The sequence below is a fragment of the Vipera ursinii genome (genome assembly GCF_947247035.1).
Source record: "Vipera ursinii genome assembly, chromosome: 2".
NCBI classification, from domain to species: Eukaryota; Metazoa; Chordata; class Lepidosauria; order Squamata; family Viperidae; genus Vipera; species Vipera ursinii.
The window spans coordinates 250,389,649-250,403,122 of NC_139513.1; the positions used below are offsets into that span (position 1 = coordinate 250,389,649).

General features: G+C 38.7%; 1 protein-coding gene across 3 annotated transcripts in view; it reads left to right on the forward strand.

Annotated features, from left to right (window-relative positions):
* The first annotated feature begins 2,124 nt into the window (after positions 1–2,124).
* The window catches only part of SLCO4C1 (solute carrier organic anion transporter family member 4C1), a 37,043-nt gene continuing 25,693 nt past the window's right edge, over positions 2,125–13,474 (forward strand). Inside the window, exons 1-3 of one of the 3 annotated variants that reach the window (XR_014491444.1) lie at positions 2,125–3,184; positions 3,531–3,835; positions 9,349–9,612. Coding sequence is in view for 2 of the 3 variants with exons in the window: in XM_083354564.1 (XP_083210690.1) it covers positions 3,616–3,835; positions 9,349–9,612 (484 nt within the window). In the remaining variant the exon portion in view is untranslated. Of the gene's footprint in view, positions 3,185–3,211; positions 3,836–9,348; positions 9,613–13,474 lie in introns of those variants that run through there. The other 2 variants (XM_083354564.1, XM_083354565.1) reach the window with 2 other exon arrangements.

Consider the following 13,474-nt stretch of genomic DNA (forward strand, 5'->3'; position numbering starts at 1 on the left):
TGTCAGGCACATATTCCTCTGTTTCCACAACCCAAGGCAACTCTCTCCCCAATTTTGGCTATATTTACATTACTGGAATAGCTCGTAGATATAAACAAATAACACACCTTTCCCATTCAACATTAGCTGGCATGCATTTCCTGGGTCTTATGTTTCTAGGCCAGGATAATCAATATATTTTTATTTCCAATATACAGTACAATGGAAAATAGTATGCTCTTTGCCAAATGGATTTGCTTTCTTTCTGTAGGCTTCAGATAGTAATTGAATACAGTGTCACTTAGAGATGTAATATCTTCTCTAATGAAGTTATATTAAATTTCAGTCAATTCTTGAGCAAATAAGGAACTGATATGGTAGACCAAAGTTCATGTACAGTTGAACTTTGTCTATGGGCATGGATTGTACAGCAAATCAAAGTGCATAGATTAAAAAAAACCAGGAAGAACAAGAAATATTTATTTTCATTCTTAGGTCACTCACCCAAGAGATTTTTTTTTTACAGAAAGAAGTATGTTTCTCCTGCGTATTAATAGATTAAAAAAGATTTAAGAAAAAGAAGAAACATAGATAATCCAAAGTAACAGTTGGTCAACTTTGCACCTCTACATCAGCGTTGAGACATTTTTAATGGTGAGATGCCTGTTCCATATTGGATCAGAAAATCAACAAGATGATGTTCTCTTTCCTCATCCCGCAAAATATCCTGACTTCATTTTTTAATAAATACCACCATCTTGACAAAAGCAGAGTTGTGTATTACTAGTGTTCCACCTAATCATGTCATGGTACATTTCCTGTGGTGGATTTATACTCTTTTAGGGTATTAAAATCTGTCAAGACATCTGGAACGTAGATGGACCAAAGTGATGGTTATTATCTCATTGATGACTGGGTGTAATGACTAAATAATTTGGGACTTTCCACCTCTGTAGAAACTTGACACTAAGATTGGAATTCCTGCACTTGAATCTATTAGGAAAATTTACTAGGAGGATTACATATGAGATAGGATCTTTTCTACGGTGGCAGCAGTCCTTGTAAAATATCCAGCTATCTGTGGATGGTTTCTTCTTTGCTAGCGACTGTAATATCAAAATGATGAAATATGCATTGTAAAATCAGGATGTAAACTTCACTCTTGGATACATGAGTTGCATATACAGGTATATCTGGGGCAGAATTTGAGTTGCAATACATGCATGTTGCCTATTTTGTTCTTCACTTCATGAATGTTTTATAAAAAGGCGGTGACGTTTTGGATGATCCTAATAAACTATTAAATGAATTTATGCTTCATTTGTTTATTTGCACAATGTTGACCTATGTACTTACTTTAATTGTACTATGTTGTTGCTCTACTTTTATTTTTTTTAAAAAAGAATTTTAATTTTTAAATATTTCAAATTGCCTAAAAAGTCTGACAAACATGGTTTCAATTAATCAAAGTCCAAAGAGAGCTCTTTTTTCCTGGTGTTTACTGTTTTAAATTTATGCACTAAAAGGAATCATGAACACCATTATTCTTATTTTGCTCATCTGAGTCAGTTTTCATTGCATAACCTATATAGCATAATATGTAGCAATGGATTATTATGTAGTGATTGTGGGTTGTTGAGGAAATGTCATATTGCTTCTGCTGTTGTGAGGAAACTATAATTGACATGTTCTTTCTCTCTAAAGCAGTGTTTTTCAACTTTGATAGTTTTAAGATGTATGGACTTTAATCCCCAGAATTCTAGGAATTCAAGTCCAGATACTAGTATTTTAAAGATGTCAAGACTGAAAATCATTGCTGTACAGAATACTTCATGCTCCCAGTAATTAGTCGGGGGAAACTCATTTGCTCCCACACCTCTTAGTGTACCCTGCAGAGATATTCAATTCCTGTGCTTTGGGTATAGAAAAAAGTTGATAGTTCTACTTTGCTATTACCTCCAAAAGGTGTTTTGTTTATTTGTTGTTGTTTTTTTGAGTTTTAGTAAGATGACCACTCTAATAACGGCTCAGGACTGCATCCAAGAATACAAAGAAAGCACGCTTTAAAACACTATAAAAACAGTATCACAGTACTTTTTAAAGCAATTAAAATATTAAAGCAATTAAAACAAAACTCCTGAAAGAATAACAGGGCCTGGATAAAAAGTAGATTTTGATCTCCTAACTGACTCATGAAAGGGCGGAGGGATGTAATTACAACTCCGCTGGCTTCATTACAACTACAGGAGAACTACTATCATCCTGAAAAATAAAAGTAGCAAGTGCTCCCATCAGCCTACAGAGAGCTGTAGCCAGATGTGTCTGACTTGATTTTAAAAAGGCAAAGTAGTAGGTTTTTTTATATATATATAAAGATCAAACATACTCACTTTTATCATCTTTCATCAGTGGCTGACAGGCAGTGGCTGACAGGCAGACTTGAACAAAATATTAACAAATTCTTGTTAATCACAATAGAAAATCATACTTACACCAGACAGAAATGTTACTTTGCCATTCTTGGTGGGATTGAAAAGATTCAAGTTTAAGTTCAAATCTTATCAATACTTTAAACTGAAAAGGAAAACTCACCTATCATTCTTAATCCTTTCAAATAGTAATTTATTTGTCCTCCCACTGGCTTTAATGAACTCCTGTGAAATCCCCAGATATGTCTTGAAGTATAAAATATTCACTTTTTTCTAAACTTGGGGACACCTAGTGTTAATGTCTACAGGTCCAGCTCAGAAAGAATGTGTACTTTTGGCAGAGTGATGTCATGCCTCCAGTGGTGCCATTGACAACTGTCATTTTTAACTGTCACAAAGCAGACTGTTTGCAACATTCCAGATGGGTTGAATGTCCTGCAATTAACATGGCTGGCTAAGTTGACCCATTGTTTTTGCCATGAGCTGTAACAATGATCTGGAATCGCCATTTATTAGGACCGTAAACTGGAATGTCTTGATACATATTTCCATACTCAGGAAAGTGTGGCAAGCGGGCATGGAAACGGAATCGCCCAAACCCTGAAACTGCAAATATTAACAAGCCAAGCCAAGCCAACTCAGCTCAGCTCAGAGTCCGGAGGAGAAACGAGAAGGCAACTCCAGATTTGATACGGACACGGGTGACATCTACCGGCTCACTCTTCTTTACGAATTCATGCACTTATTCTTTCCTCTCCGGTGGCTGCTAGTTAAAGGTGAGCGGGGAGGCAAAGGGGAGATCGTGGGGACGGTTGGGCTTGGTCTTTCTGGCGGCTGTCCCGCTCGCAGCTCGCCTTTCTCCCCGCTGGGCTGATTTCACACGCTGCTGGGAGCAAGGGTGGCGGGTCTCCTCGGGCATAAGATAAAACTGGTCATTCCAGTAAGGAGAAACCTCAGGTCACCAAGCTGCTCGTCCCACGCCGAGGGTTCCACCTCCATCCTCTCTCAAGAGGGCTGGCTTTCTTCACTGCCCTTCTTTTTCTTCTTCCTAATTTTCACTTTGCCGGTTCTGGACAGCGAGGTCCCGCCTTGAATAGCCTCTTCTTCCTCTGCCCTATGTAGGCAGGCAGGCAGGCAGGCACTCGGACGACAGGTGCTTCGTACGCTGCGGCGGGCTTGAGCCTCTCCCGGCTCCTCCGATCTCGCCATGAAAAAGGCTGGGCTGGACAACCCTGCTTTCCAGACCTCCAACCCGGATCTTCTCGACCCGCAACTCCCATCGGTCACCCCGCATACCTTGCAGTCGCCGAGTTTTGATCCGGACGAGCAACTCTGCGGGATCGGCCGGTGCACCCCTCGCGCCCTGCAAGTCTGCAATAACGCCAAAGGTTACTTGGTCTTCTACAGCCTGCTTTCCGTCTTCCAAGGTAAGCGGGACTTTTCATCCGGACTATTGAGTTACCTTGGAGACATTAGCGTTCCGCCCTCCCTCCCTCCGATCTCCAGCTCCCCGTCCCATCGAAAGGGGGGGGGGGATGAAGAACGGAGGAACCCGCCCCCCCCTTCCGAGACGCTGCGCCCCTGAGCGAATTCCACAAGTTTTAGCAGTAACTTCTGCTGCGGGTAGATCGTTCCCTAACTTGATGCCTTCCCATCTGTGACGGTGATTCCGGCGCGGCTGTCAAAGCAATTAGCAGTAAGAGAAATATAAAGGTTAGAGCAAAATGAAATCCAAGGCTAAAATTCATCAGGAATTAAAGTCCTGGGGAAGAGGTTCATCTTTATAGGCATTCCTAACACAAGGCAAAACTTCTTTCACCGGGGCCCCAAGAAGAACCCCTCATCCTGTGTGTCACATAACCAGCCTCTGACTGGGGGCAGAGAGACCATCAACGTGACATATCTGAAATGGAAGAAGAGTTTCTTTGGTCCTAAGCCACTTATAGATTTAAGGATTAGCACAATCGTTAAACTGTGTCTGTTAAACAATTAGTTAGCCAATACAAGGTCCTTCAGCGCAAGGGTCGTGCATTCCTTGCACTTTGCACTTTGCCACGTTGCACTTTTGGTAACTTATTTGACATTTCTTTGTAACTTAGGGATACTTTTCAAGGTTAATTTGATGTAGAACCCACAGCAGTAAACTAAGTGGCATGGATATACATGGAAAGTCACAGATACCTATTGAATGAATTTGGACAGCTGCAGCTTGCTCCACCAATTGTAATAGTTCAGGTGCTCACTACTACTACCACCACTCAGCACTGCCATCTGAGAATCCAGTGGCAGGTGAAAATCAACGAAGGTCCCAGGCTTCAGGTTTCATTTTCTCCAGGAAGTGCAATCCCATCTAAAACGGGGGTCTTCATACTTGGCCCTTTTATGACTTGTGGGCTTCAGCTCCCAGAATTCTTCAGCCAGCATGCCTGGCTGAGGAATTCTGGGAGTTGAAGCCCACAAGTCATAAAAGGGCCAAGTATGAAGACCCCTGTTATAAAACATCTGAACCTTAATCTCTAAATCCAACTTTTTGTGAGGCAGCCCTGACTGGATTTAACTTCAGTGTGTTCTTCCTAATCCAACCCATTCTGTAATGCAACAGCATTAAGAGTAGTACAGGTAGTCTTTGAGTTACAACCATGATTGAGCCCAACATTTATGTTGCTAAGTGAAACACTTGAGTGTTGCCCCATTTTATGACCTTTCTGTGGTTTTCCCATTGCTGCAATGGTCATGTGAAAAATGGTCATTACTATTTTTGGTGCAGTTGTAACTTTGAATGGTCACTAAATGAACTGTTGTAAGACGAGGACTACCTGTACTGATCATTGCCTTGGAGTTGGAAGGCAAGAAACAGCAAAGCATTGTGATGACAGGGCACTCCAGAACTTGGTATTATCTCTTAACTGCAATTTCATATAAATATTGAACGTCTCCAGGAAATCCTGTGGGACACCATAAATCAATAGCCTAAGTGTCCAAGAGTAGTATAATGGTGAGTTTATTTACTTTTATCCTGCCTTGGTTATTTTTATAAATAACTCTAGACAGAAAACATACCTAATAATGTACATAACTAATATATACATGATATACATAATATTAAATTAATATGCATAATAAACATACCTAATACCTTCTCCTAGTTTCTCCACAACAACGACCCTGTGAAGTGGGTTGAGGTTAGAGAGAGAGAGTGGTTCAAGGTTACTAATTGAATTTCATGCCTAAGGTGGGACTAGAACTCACAGTCTCCTGGTTTCTATCCTAGTGCCTTAACCACCAGACCAGATTAATACATCTTTAGGAGTTGTTGTTAGTTGTGAAGTCGTGTCCGACCCATCGCGACCCTATGGACAACGTTCCTCCAGGCCTTCCTGTCCTCTACCATCTTCTGGAGTCCATTTAAGCTCACGCCTACTGCTTCAGTGACCCCATCCAGCCACCTCATCTTTAGGAGACTGTTATGTAAATAGCCAGCTGCAGGTTTTTCTAGTAATGATGAGAGAAAAAGAAAAGAAACTTCCAGATTATCATTAGAAAAAACAAAAATAAGTCTCTTTCTCTATGTAATAAGAGATAAATCGGTCCTAAATGGAAAAATCCAGTTGCTCCATTTTTATAACCCCATCACTTTTCTCTCAATGCATTTTGATAAAAAAATTGAAAATAATTTTGTTTATGCGTTAACAAGAAATAATTGCAAATAATTACTGTCAGTTTGAGACAATTGTCAAAGAACCTGACAAGTCGCCTTTCCACCCTATTCTCTGGACATAACCCAAGATTCCAAGGATTGGAACTATTGTAAAACATTGTCTCCGACAGAATGCCATAAGGCCACCAACCTCTACTTCAGTATAAGAAAAATTAAAGCATTTCTTATACCGAAGCAGAGATTGGTGGCCTCATTGTCCCAGTTCTGCAATTTTATAGAAAAAGAAACTTGATGGATGTTACAATCCTGCTTAATAGAACTTTGTTGCATAATTATCAAGCACATATTCAATACATGTGGATTTAAGCTGTGGTGCTAATGTGAAGTATACAATTATTTCTTATCTAGAAATATGAGTAACAGAAAGCTTTCCACCCTCAAAAAAAGCACCCAAACCTCTGTAGTACTTCTAAACCCCTTGACCTTGACCAGTTCACAATGTAAAGTGATCTTTAGTATGTTATATTACATGATTATTTTATAAGCCCTTGTATATTAGAACAAAAAAATCACACTGGAGAGATGTGTTCACTGGCTTTCTCTGGTTTTCATATGCAGATGTGAAAAAAGTAGGGTAGGTTGGTGATGTGTGACAATCACCTTACAAGTGGAACATTGTCTTTTGGAAAAGAAACCAGAAAATAATTGTCAACTTTGTGTTGGGATGGAGTGGAGACCCTTGAAGTCTCCCTTGATTCCTTTTTCTACATCTAAAGCAGGGGTGTCAAACTCAATTTCATTGAGGGCCGCATCAGCATTGCGGTTGCCCTCAGGGGGCCGGGTGGGCGTGGCCTGGGTGGGCATGGCCTACTGGGTGGGCGTGGTTAGAGTGTGTATGGCCTACTGGGTGGGCGTGGCCAGCTCTACATCGTTCACATCAAGGGTGCCTATGGGGGCCTGGGCAGGAGTGGGACAGATCTGAGGGTCTCTGGGCCAGGGCCAAGGCAGTGGGGGCTGTTCCCTCACTGTTTCCAGGATGGCTTCGCGGGCCACATGAAACCACTTTGCGGGCCGCATCCCGCCCCCCGGGCCTTGTGTTTGACATGTCTGATCTAAAGTGAGGTTGAATGCTTGACCATCTTCACCAGGCGTCTCCCATCTTATTTTCTCTGGAAATGAGAATATGCTTCTTGTCTTTGGATAATGGCTTCTGATATCAGGCATTCCTGTGCCAAGAGGTAGACTGAGAGGTGTGTTTTATAAAAAGAGTTTCAGATCTGAGTGCTGCTTTACTCAGTTTTGTATCACACTTTAAAACAATGTCACAAACTGCTTCATAGCCAGATTTTCTAGGGAGCTTACAATGGTCAAACATTTCATTTCAGTGAAATAATACAACTCAGCACATAATTGTTTTGCAACATAGCATGTATGTTCCATCATTCTGAATTTTAGGTTTTTTTAAGACTAGGGATTTATAGTCAGCAAAGGGTTAGGTATAAGGTTTTGTAAACAAAGGAAATTTATAAAATTTCCAACTGTTTAAAAGCAACTATTTTCATGATAAAATCTGATTGGAACAAACAAAGGTGATAGATTTTCTTTGATCCAAAGAACCCCATAGAGGTAATAAAACAGAAACTCTTATTGGTCTCCTTGTTTTTCTAGTCTCTTAACTCCTGTGCAAAAGTTTCTGTTTCCTTGACATAAAGAGAAAATGTCACTGCAGCAAGGGGAGTTTTTATACCTTATGTCAACTTGCCATAGTTTGTTAAAATGTGCCAAATGACATATCTACATTGATTCTGATGAACACTGGGGTCAATTAAACAATCTGTACAGTCAGTGGTGTGATTCAAATATGTGAACAACCAGTTCTCTGTGTGGATGCCACTTCCAGAAGTCTATTCTGGGCCTGGGCAACAAAAAATTATCTACCGGTTCTGCCAAGTGGTGCGAACTGGCTGAATCCCACCCCTGTGTGCAGTGTACAGATCACATGGGTGGATGGCCTATGCATATAGGATCTGTGTGTGATTAGACAGACCCATTGAAATCAAAGGGAGAAATTAAATTCAGTTAAGTGGACTCCCATCGGGTTTGACAGTTCTCTAATCTGCTTCAGTTCATAAATGAGGTTTTTATTCCAACAAGAAACTTGTTCAGCGATGTGTCAAATGGTGCCTCAGCTCTCTTGCCACATGATATGTGAGGAAGCAATGGGTGGAGGACCTGAAACATAAGCTTTAGCTTTTAGTTTCAGAAGTGATATTTACAGTTGGCATTTGACCAGAACTAAGCAATTGCAGTCCTAGTTATTTGATCCATCTAAATCTTCCACGGTGGTAATTTGAATCCAATCAACTATAACTGAGATTGAAGGTTATGGTTGTCAATGTCTATGATTTTGTATAAAATTGTTGTTCAGACATTGCTGTTGAAATGATACTGATTTGAATAAGATAGAGCTAGAACTACTTGTGGAAATATTCTAATTAAATATGAAAATAGGTGCTTCTTAATAATAGCAAGCAATCCTTTTTGGATTCTATAGGCTGGAATCAGAATTAAAAACTTAGAAATCAATGAATCAATTGGATGGTGAATGTCTGGTAGCGAACACTGTAACCTTATGTACAATCATTTGGAAACACAACAAATTTTCTTCTGCATTAATTAGATATATTCGTACTGATGTGTAATATTGCAAGGAGCTATGTATCTGGGGAAAAGGAAAACCATTTCATTTATTAATGTAGGTGAAAATAAATGGGGAAGAAATAGGAAAGGAAAATGAAGACTGTAAATATAAATTGTAGAGTCTGAGAAATTCCTTGGATGTCTCTAGTTTTGGCCATCAGGTTAAGGAACCTAAGAGTTCTCTTTGAAGGGAATTCTGGCTAAAGTATTGTATGTGTTTTTTTCTTAAATGGGCAATATTTTTTTATCACTGTTTAACCAAGAGTCAGAAAAGGATGGTCTGAAACAAAACATATGTAATCTGATTAATCGGACCCACTTTCAAACAGGTTCTGAAAACCTGGCTTTTTCTCCAAGCGTTGCTTTAGGGTGTTTGACGGACCACTTTAAGTTGATTATGATGTAAGGAGTATGTTTTGCTTATTCTCTTGGGGTGATTATGCCTCTTTTTCCCATGTTGTTTTTCTTACGCTTTTTCATTTGTGATGCTACTAAGAATTGTTTTGGAGTTGGGTGGCCTACAAATCTGACAGATTAAAAACATGAATAAATAAACTAACACATCTCTCTTTTTTCTTCTAGGGATTATTGTAAATGGATTGATAAATGTGAGCATTTCTACCATTGAGAAGCGTTATGATTTGAGCAGTTCCCTCACTGGCATAATCTCTGCTGGTTATGACATTTCATTCTCCGTGTTATGCCTTTTTATATCCTTCTATGGTGAAAGAGGTCACAAACCAAGATGGCTGGCTTTGTCCTCTTTTCTGATTGCTTTAGGAGCATTAGTATTTTCTTTGCCACATTTTACTACTGAACCATACACATATGGAGAAAAAGCAGAAGGTAAGTTCATATATCTTAAGCTGGCCATTATTTCTTTTATTGTTGCTCTATATACCCAGCATGTACTTATGCAATACAAGCATTTGTTGTTCCTCTGTTGCTTATTGGGAATTGACAACACAATCTTAAAAGAGACCTCAGTACAACAGACCAAATAGAATTAGCATTCTTTTCCTCAATGGAAGAGTGGATGGTAAATGTGGTGGAGTTAGGGAAGTTGTCTGTTTTAATTAAAGAAAAAAAAGGTCTAATTGATTTTAGGTTTCGATCATTAGAAATATTTTGTAATTAAAGAAATGGCTTGAGGTGTTGTGAAACATAAAGCAAACCACTGATGTTGAATTATTTTCATAATTACTGCACTGAAGAAAATTGGAAGTCATTATTTTTTTCTTCTTCCTTTGCACTTTTCTCTTTCATTTCATATTTTTCTAACTATAATGAAACTAAGTAATAATAATTACCAGTGGAATTAGCTTTTTCAAAATCTAATAGAAAGTAGTGGTCCCAATGACAGAACCATTAACGTTTTTTAATCAGAACAAAGAAGATAATATCAGCTGCTATCTTCACAAATAACATCTCTTTGCAAAAGACTACGTGGGAGTAACATCTCCAGTTCAGTGTCTGATAAGCTAAATCTCTTTTGTAACTGGCTTTTAGGATGTGATTTATCTCCTTACTTTGAAGTCCAATGTTATCGTAGTTGCACAGTTGTCTTCAGTGGGAAACCTCCATGTCTATGAGAAGACTTCCATGTGAGCTATATAACCTTGCATTATTAGGCTTCCATTCTTTTTATACATCAAAATTCATACTGTTGTGAAAATGACCAGCCCCCTCTTTGCAAACTATTATGTTGAGTTGAGTAAAGAAAATATAGTAAGAGAATGTGCCAAAGAAAAGAGAACGAAGATGGATATCAAAGAAAAATGAACTATTGAGATAGTGGTGACTTTTTACTATGCCCATTGCTTGCTTAAACCCATCCGCTATTGATGCACAGATGTAGCTAATTATTTCCAAGATCATATGACTCTGATATCTGAATTACTATCAGTTGAAGAGCTGCAAGGTATTTTAATTTTATTGTAAAGTTAATGTTGCCCCATTCCTCTGTAATCTAAATGGGCCTGGTCCTATAAGCAAGAAGTGCTATCAAAAGAATACTTTTTAAATCCACTTTTGTTATTCCACATGCTGTATGTGGTTCCAGCTCTAGTTACAGACTAAAATACTGCAATGGATAATAATACTATATCCCACTTTTCCTATGGAAAAGGAACTAACAATGGTAATTCCATTAAATTCTTTAGATAGAGACTTGCCAAGTTACTTGAAACCATTGTTGCAATGTGTTTAGAGGAGTGAAGTAATTAGCCACTTTTCTTAGAGAACTGTCACACTGCATATTACACACTCAGTATTAATCATTAAATACTCAATGAGTAAGAGAATTTTTTTTCCTTTTTCATTAAAAGGCAGAGGTTTAACGTTAAGCCCTGAAAGGAAAAATAAGAGCTTTTGAGGGTTAAAAATTAATATTACATCTAGGGCAAGATAATTTTTCTCTTTTTTAAAATCAAATGTTGTATTCCTTTGGAGGTAATCTGCCAGAGATTATATGGTAGGTAGACTGTAGCAACATATAGACTGCTACAAGATGTCAGTCATTTTCTCTCCCATATATATATTTCTCTCTTTTTAATATTCACTTTTTTTCTCATTGCTGGGCGGGGGGAGTGTCCATGTGAATGCACTTTTGTCAGTGATCTGATTGGATCTATCAGAAGGGATCTGAATTTTTTTTTAAAAAAAGGTCAACTGAAATTAGGTGAAAGGTTGCAGAGAATGTTAAAACAACAGAATGCTGATCCCTTCTGATCACACGATTCTTGTCTGCTTGGGGGAAAAAAGATTTTATGTATATAGTGGCTTATCAAACATTATTGATTGATAGTTATTTTCATCTGAGGATTTGCATATTTTCATAACTTTTGTTATTTACCAAAATATTTGGACAATTTTTAGTAATGATGAACATTAAATTGCTACGTAGACATATCAATCTGCTATGCAGTAGTGAGGTCTAGTCATAATACAGGTAGTCCATGATTTACGGCCACAATTCACTCTGTGATTTGAGTAACACTCACATTTTACTCTTTTAACAACCTAATTTATTTATTTTTCTTTTGGGTCATAGTTGCATCTCAGTATATTCTCACTGCTTCCACAAGATTTCATCTGCAGTTCTAAGAATGTGTATTGTTTATTTATGAGGAACAATGACATCATATAATTTTAGCATATTTATTACAATAGCTTGGATTCAAGTCTGATCTGGAATAAAACAGATTTTAGAATGGAATACGATATTGCTTCCTAAACTGTGCATATGCTCAATTCTTTGTCAGCTTCCTCATAGCAAGGGCATAACCTTTGAATCTGACAGCCTTTATTTTTGTGAAATATAAGGTGATACAACAATTAAGCAAGGGGGTACCATGAGCAACTGAATGAATTCTCCCCAGTGGCTGTTGTCATCTGCCTAGCATATTCCTAGTAGCAGAGTTGAAGAAAAACTGTAGTGCCTAACTGGCCCCTTTCTGAAATGTAAATTGAAATCTATTTTGCATCCTGCTAATGAAATTTGGCTTGGCACACCGAATGCATCAGAAGGACTTCAGAAGAGGTTATCTGGGAGTGCAGAGCTGTAGCATCCAGTTGCTGAGCAATTTTTGAAAGGGCGAAACTGTTATTACCCAATGCCTTCTATTGTTATATTTGTTTCTAGTGAAACTGTCTTGAACGGAAATAGCAGTTATGCAACAAAGAGGTGTGTCCTCATTAATCTCATTCTGAAGAAGTGTGGTTAAAACACTGTCATTGCTGATTTGAAAAAAACAAACAAACACTGAAGCTGTTTTAAAAATAAAAAAAACATTAACTAGAGTGCTTCAATCTATTTTCTTCTCAGAAGGAAATGGCAAATGAGAAGAAAATGAAAGGAACTAGACTTGAGGAAATGTTGAAATTCTGAGTGGGAGGTTTACTGAAAAATGGTTTCTGTTGAGGATACTGATTAGAAATGTTTTAAAACTACTTGCCTCGAGTCCTCATTATTCAGTTTAATAAATAGGTAAGTGTGCTCAGAGGGACACAGTGGCTCAGTGGGCTAGGATGCTGAACTTGTCGATCTGAAGGTTGGCAGTTTGGCGGGTTGAATCCCGAGTGCTGCGTAACAGAGTGAGCGCCTGTTACTCGTCCCAGCTTCTGCCAACCTAGCAGTTTGAAAGCACATAAAAATGCAAGTAGAAAAATAGGGACCACTATGGTGGGAAGGTAACAGCGTTCCATGCGCCTTTGGCGTCTAGTCATTCTGGCCACATGACCACGGAGACGTCCTCGGACAAGCGCTGGCTGTTCGGCTTTGAAACGGAGATGAGCACCGGCCCCTAGAGTTGGAAACGACTAGCACGCATGTGCAGGGGAACCTTTACCTTTAAGTGTGGTCAAACACATACACACATACAAAGAGACACAGACACCTGTCTACATCTAAACCAGTACTTCTCTGAGATGTTCTGTGCTAAGAGTAATTCAACATTATCCTTCATTTTGGGAAACTTACGTAGCTTCCTTCTTCCATACCTCAAACAACAGAAAAAGTAAAACATAGTGTATAGTTCAGAGAAACAAAACTGCTGAACACAAAGGCAGTATGTCTTGAATAGAATGTAAGCTTGTTTGAATATAAGTTATATGTGGAGGACTGTAAATATTCTGTTGATTTTGTTTGATAAGGCTGTTCAGTCATGAGGTACATTTTTGGCTTCTTGCTAGTGGTGTTTAAGAATAT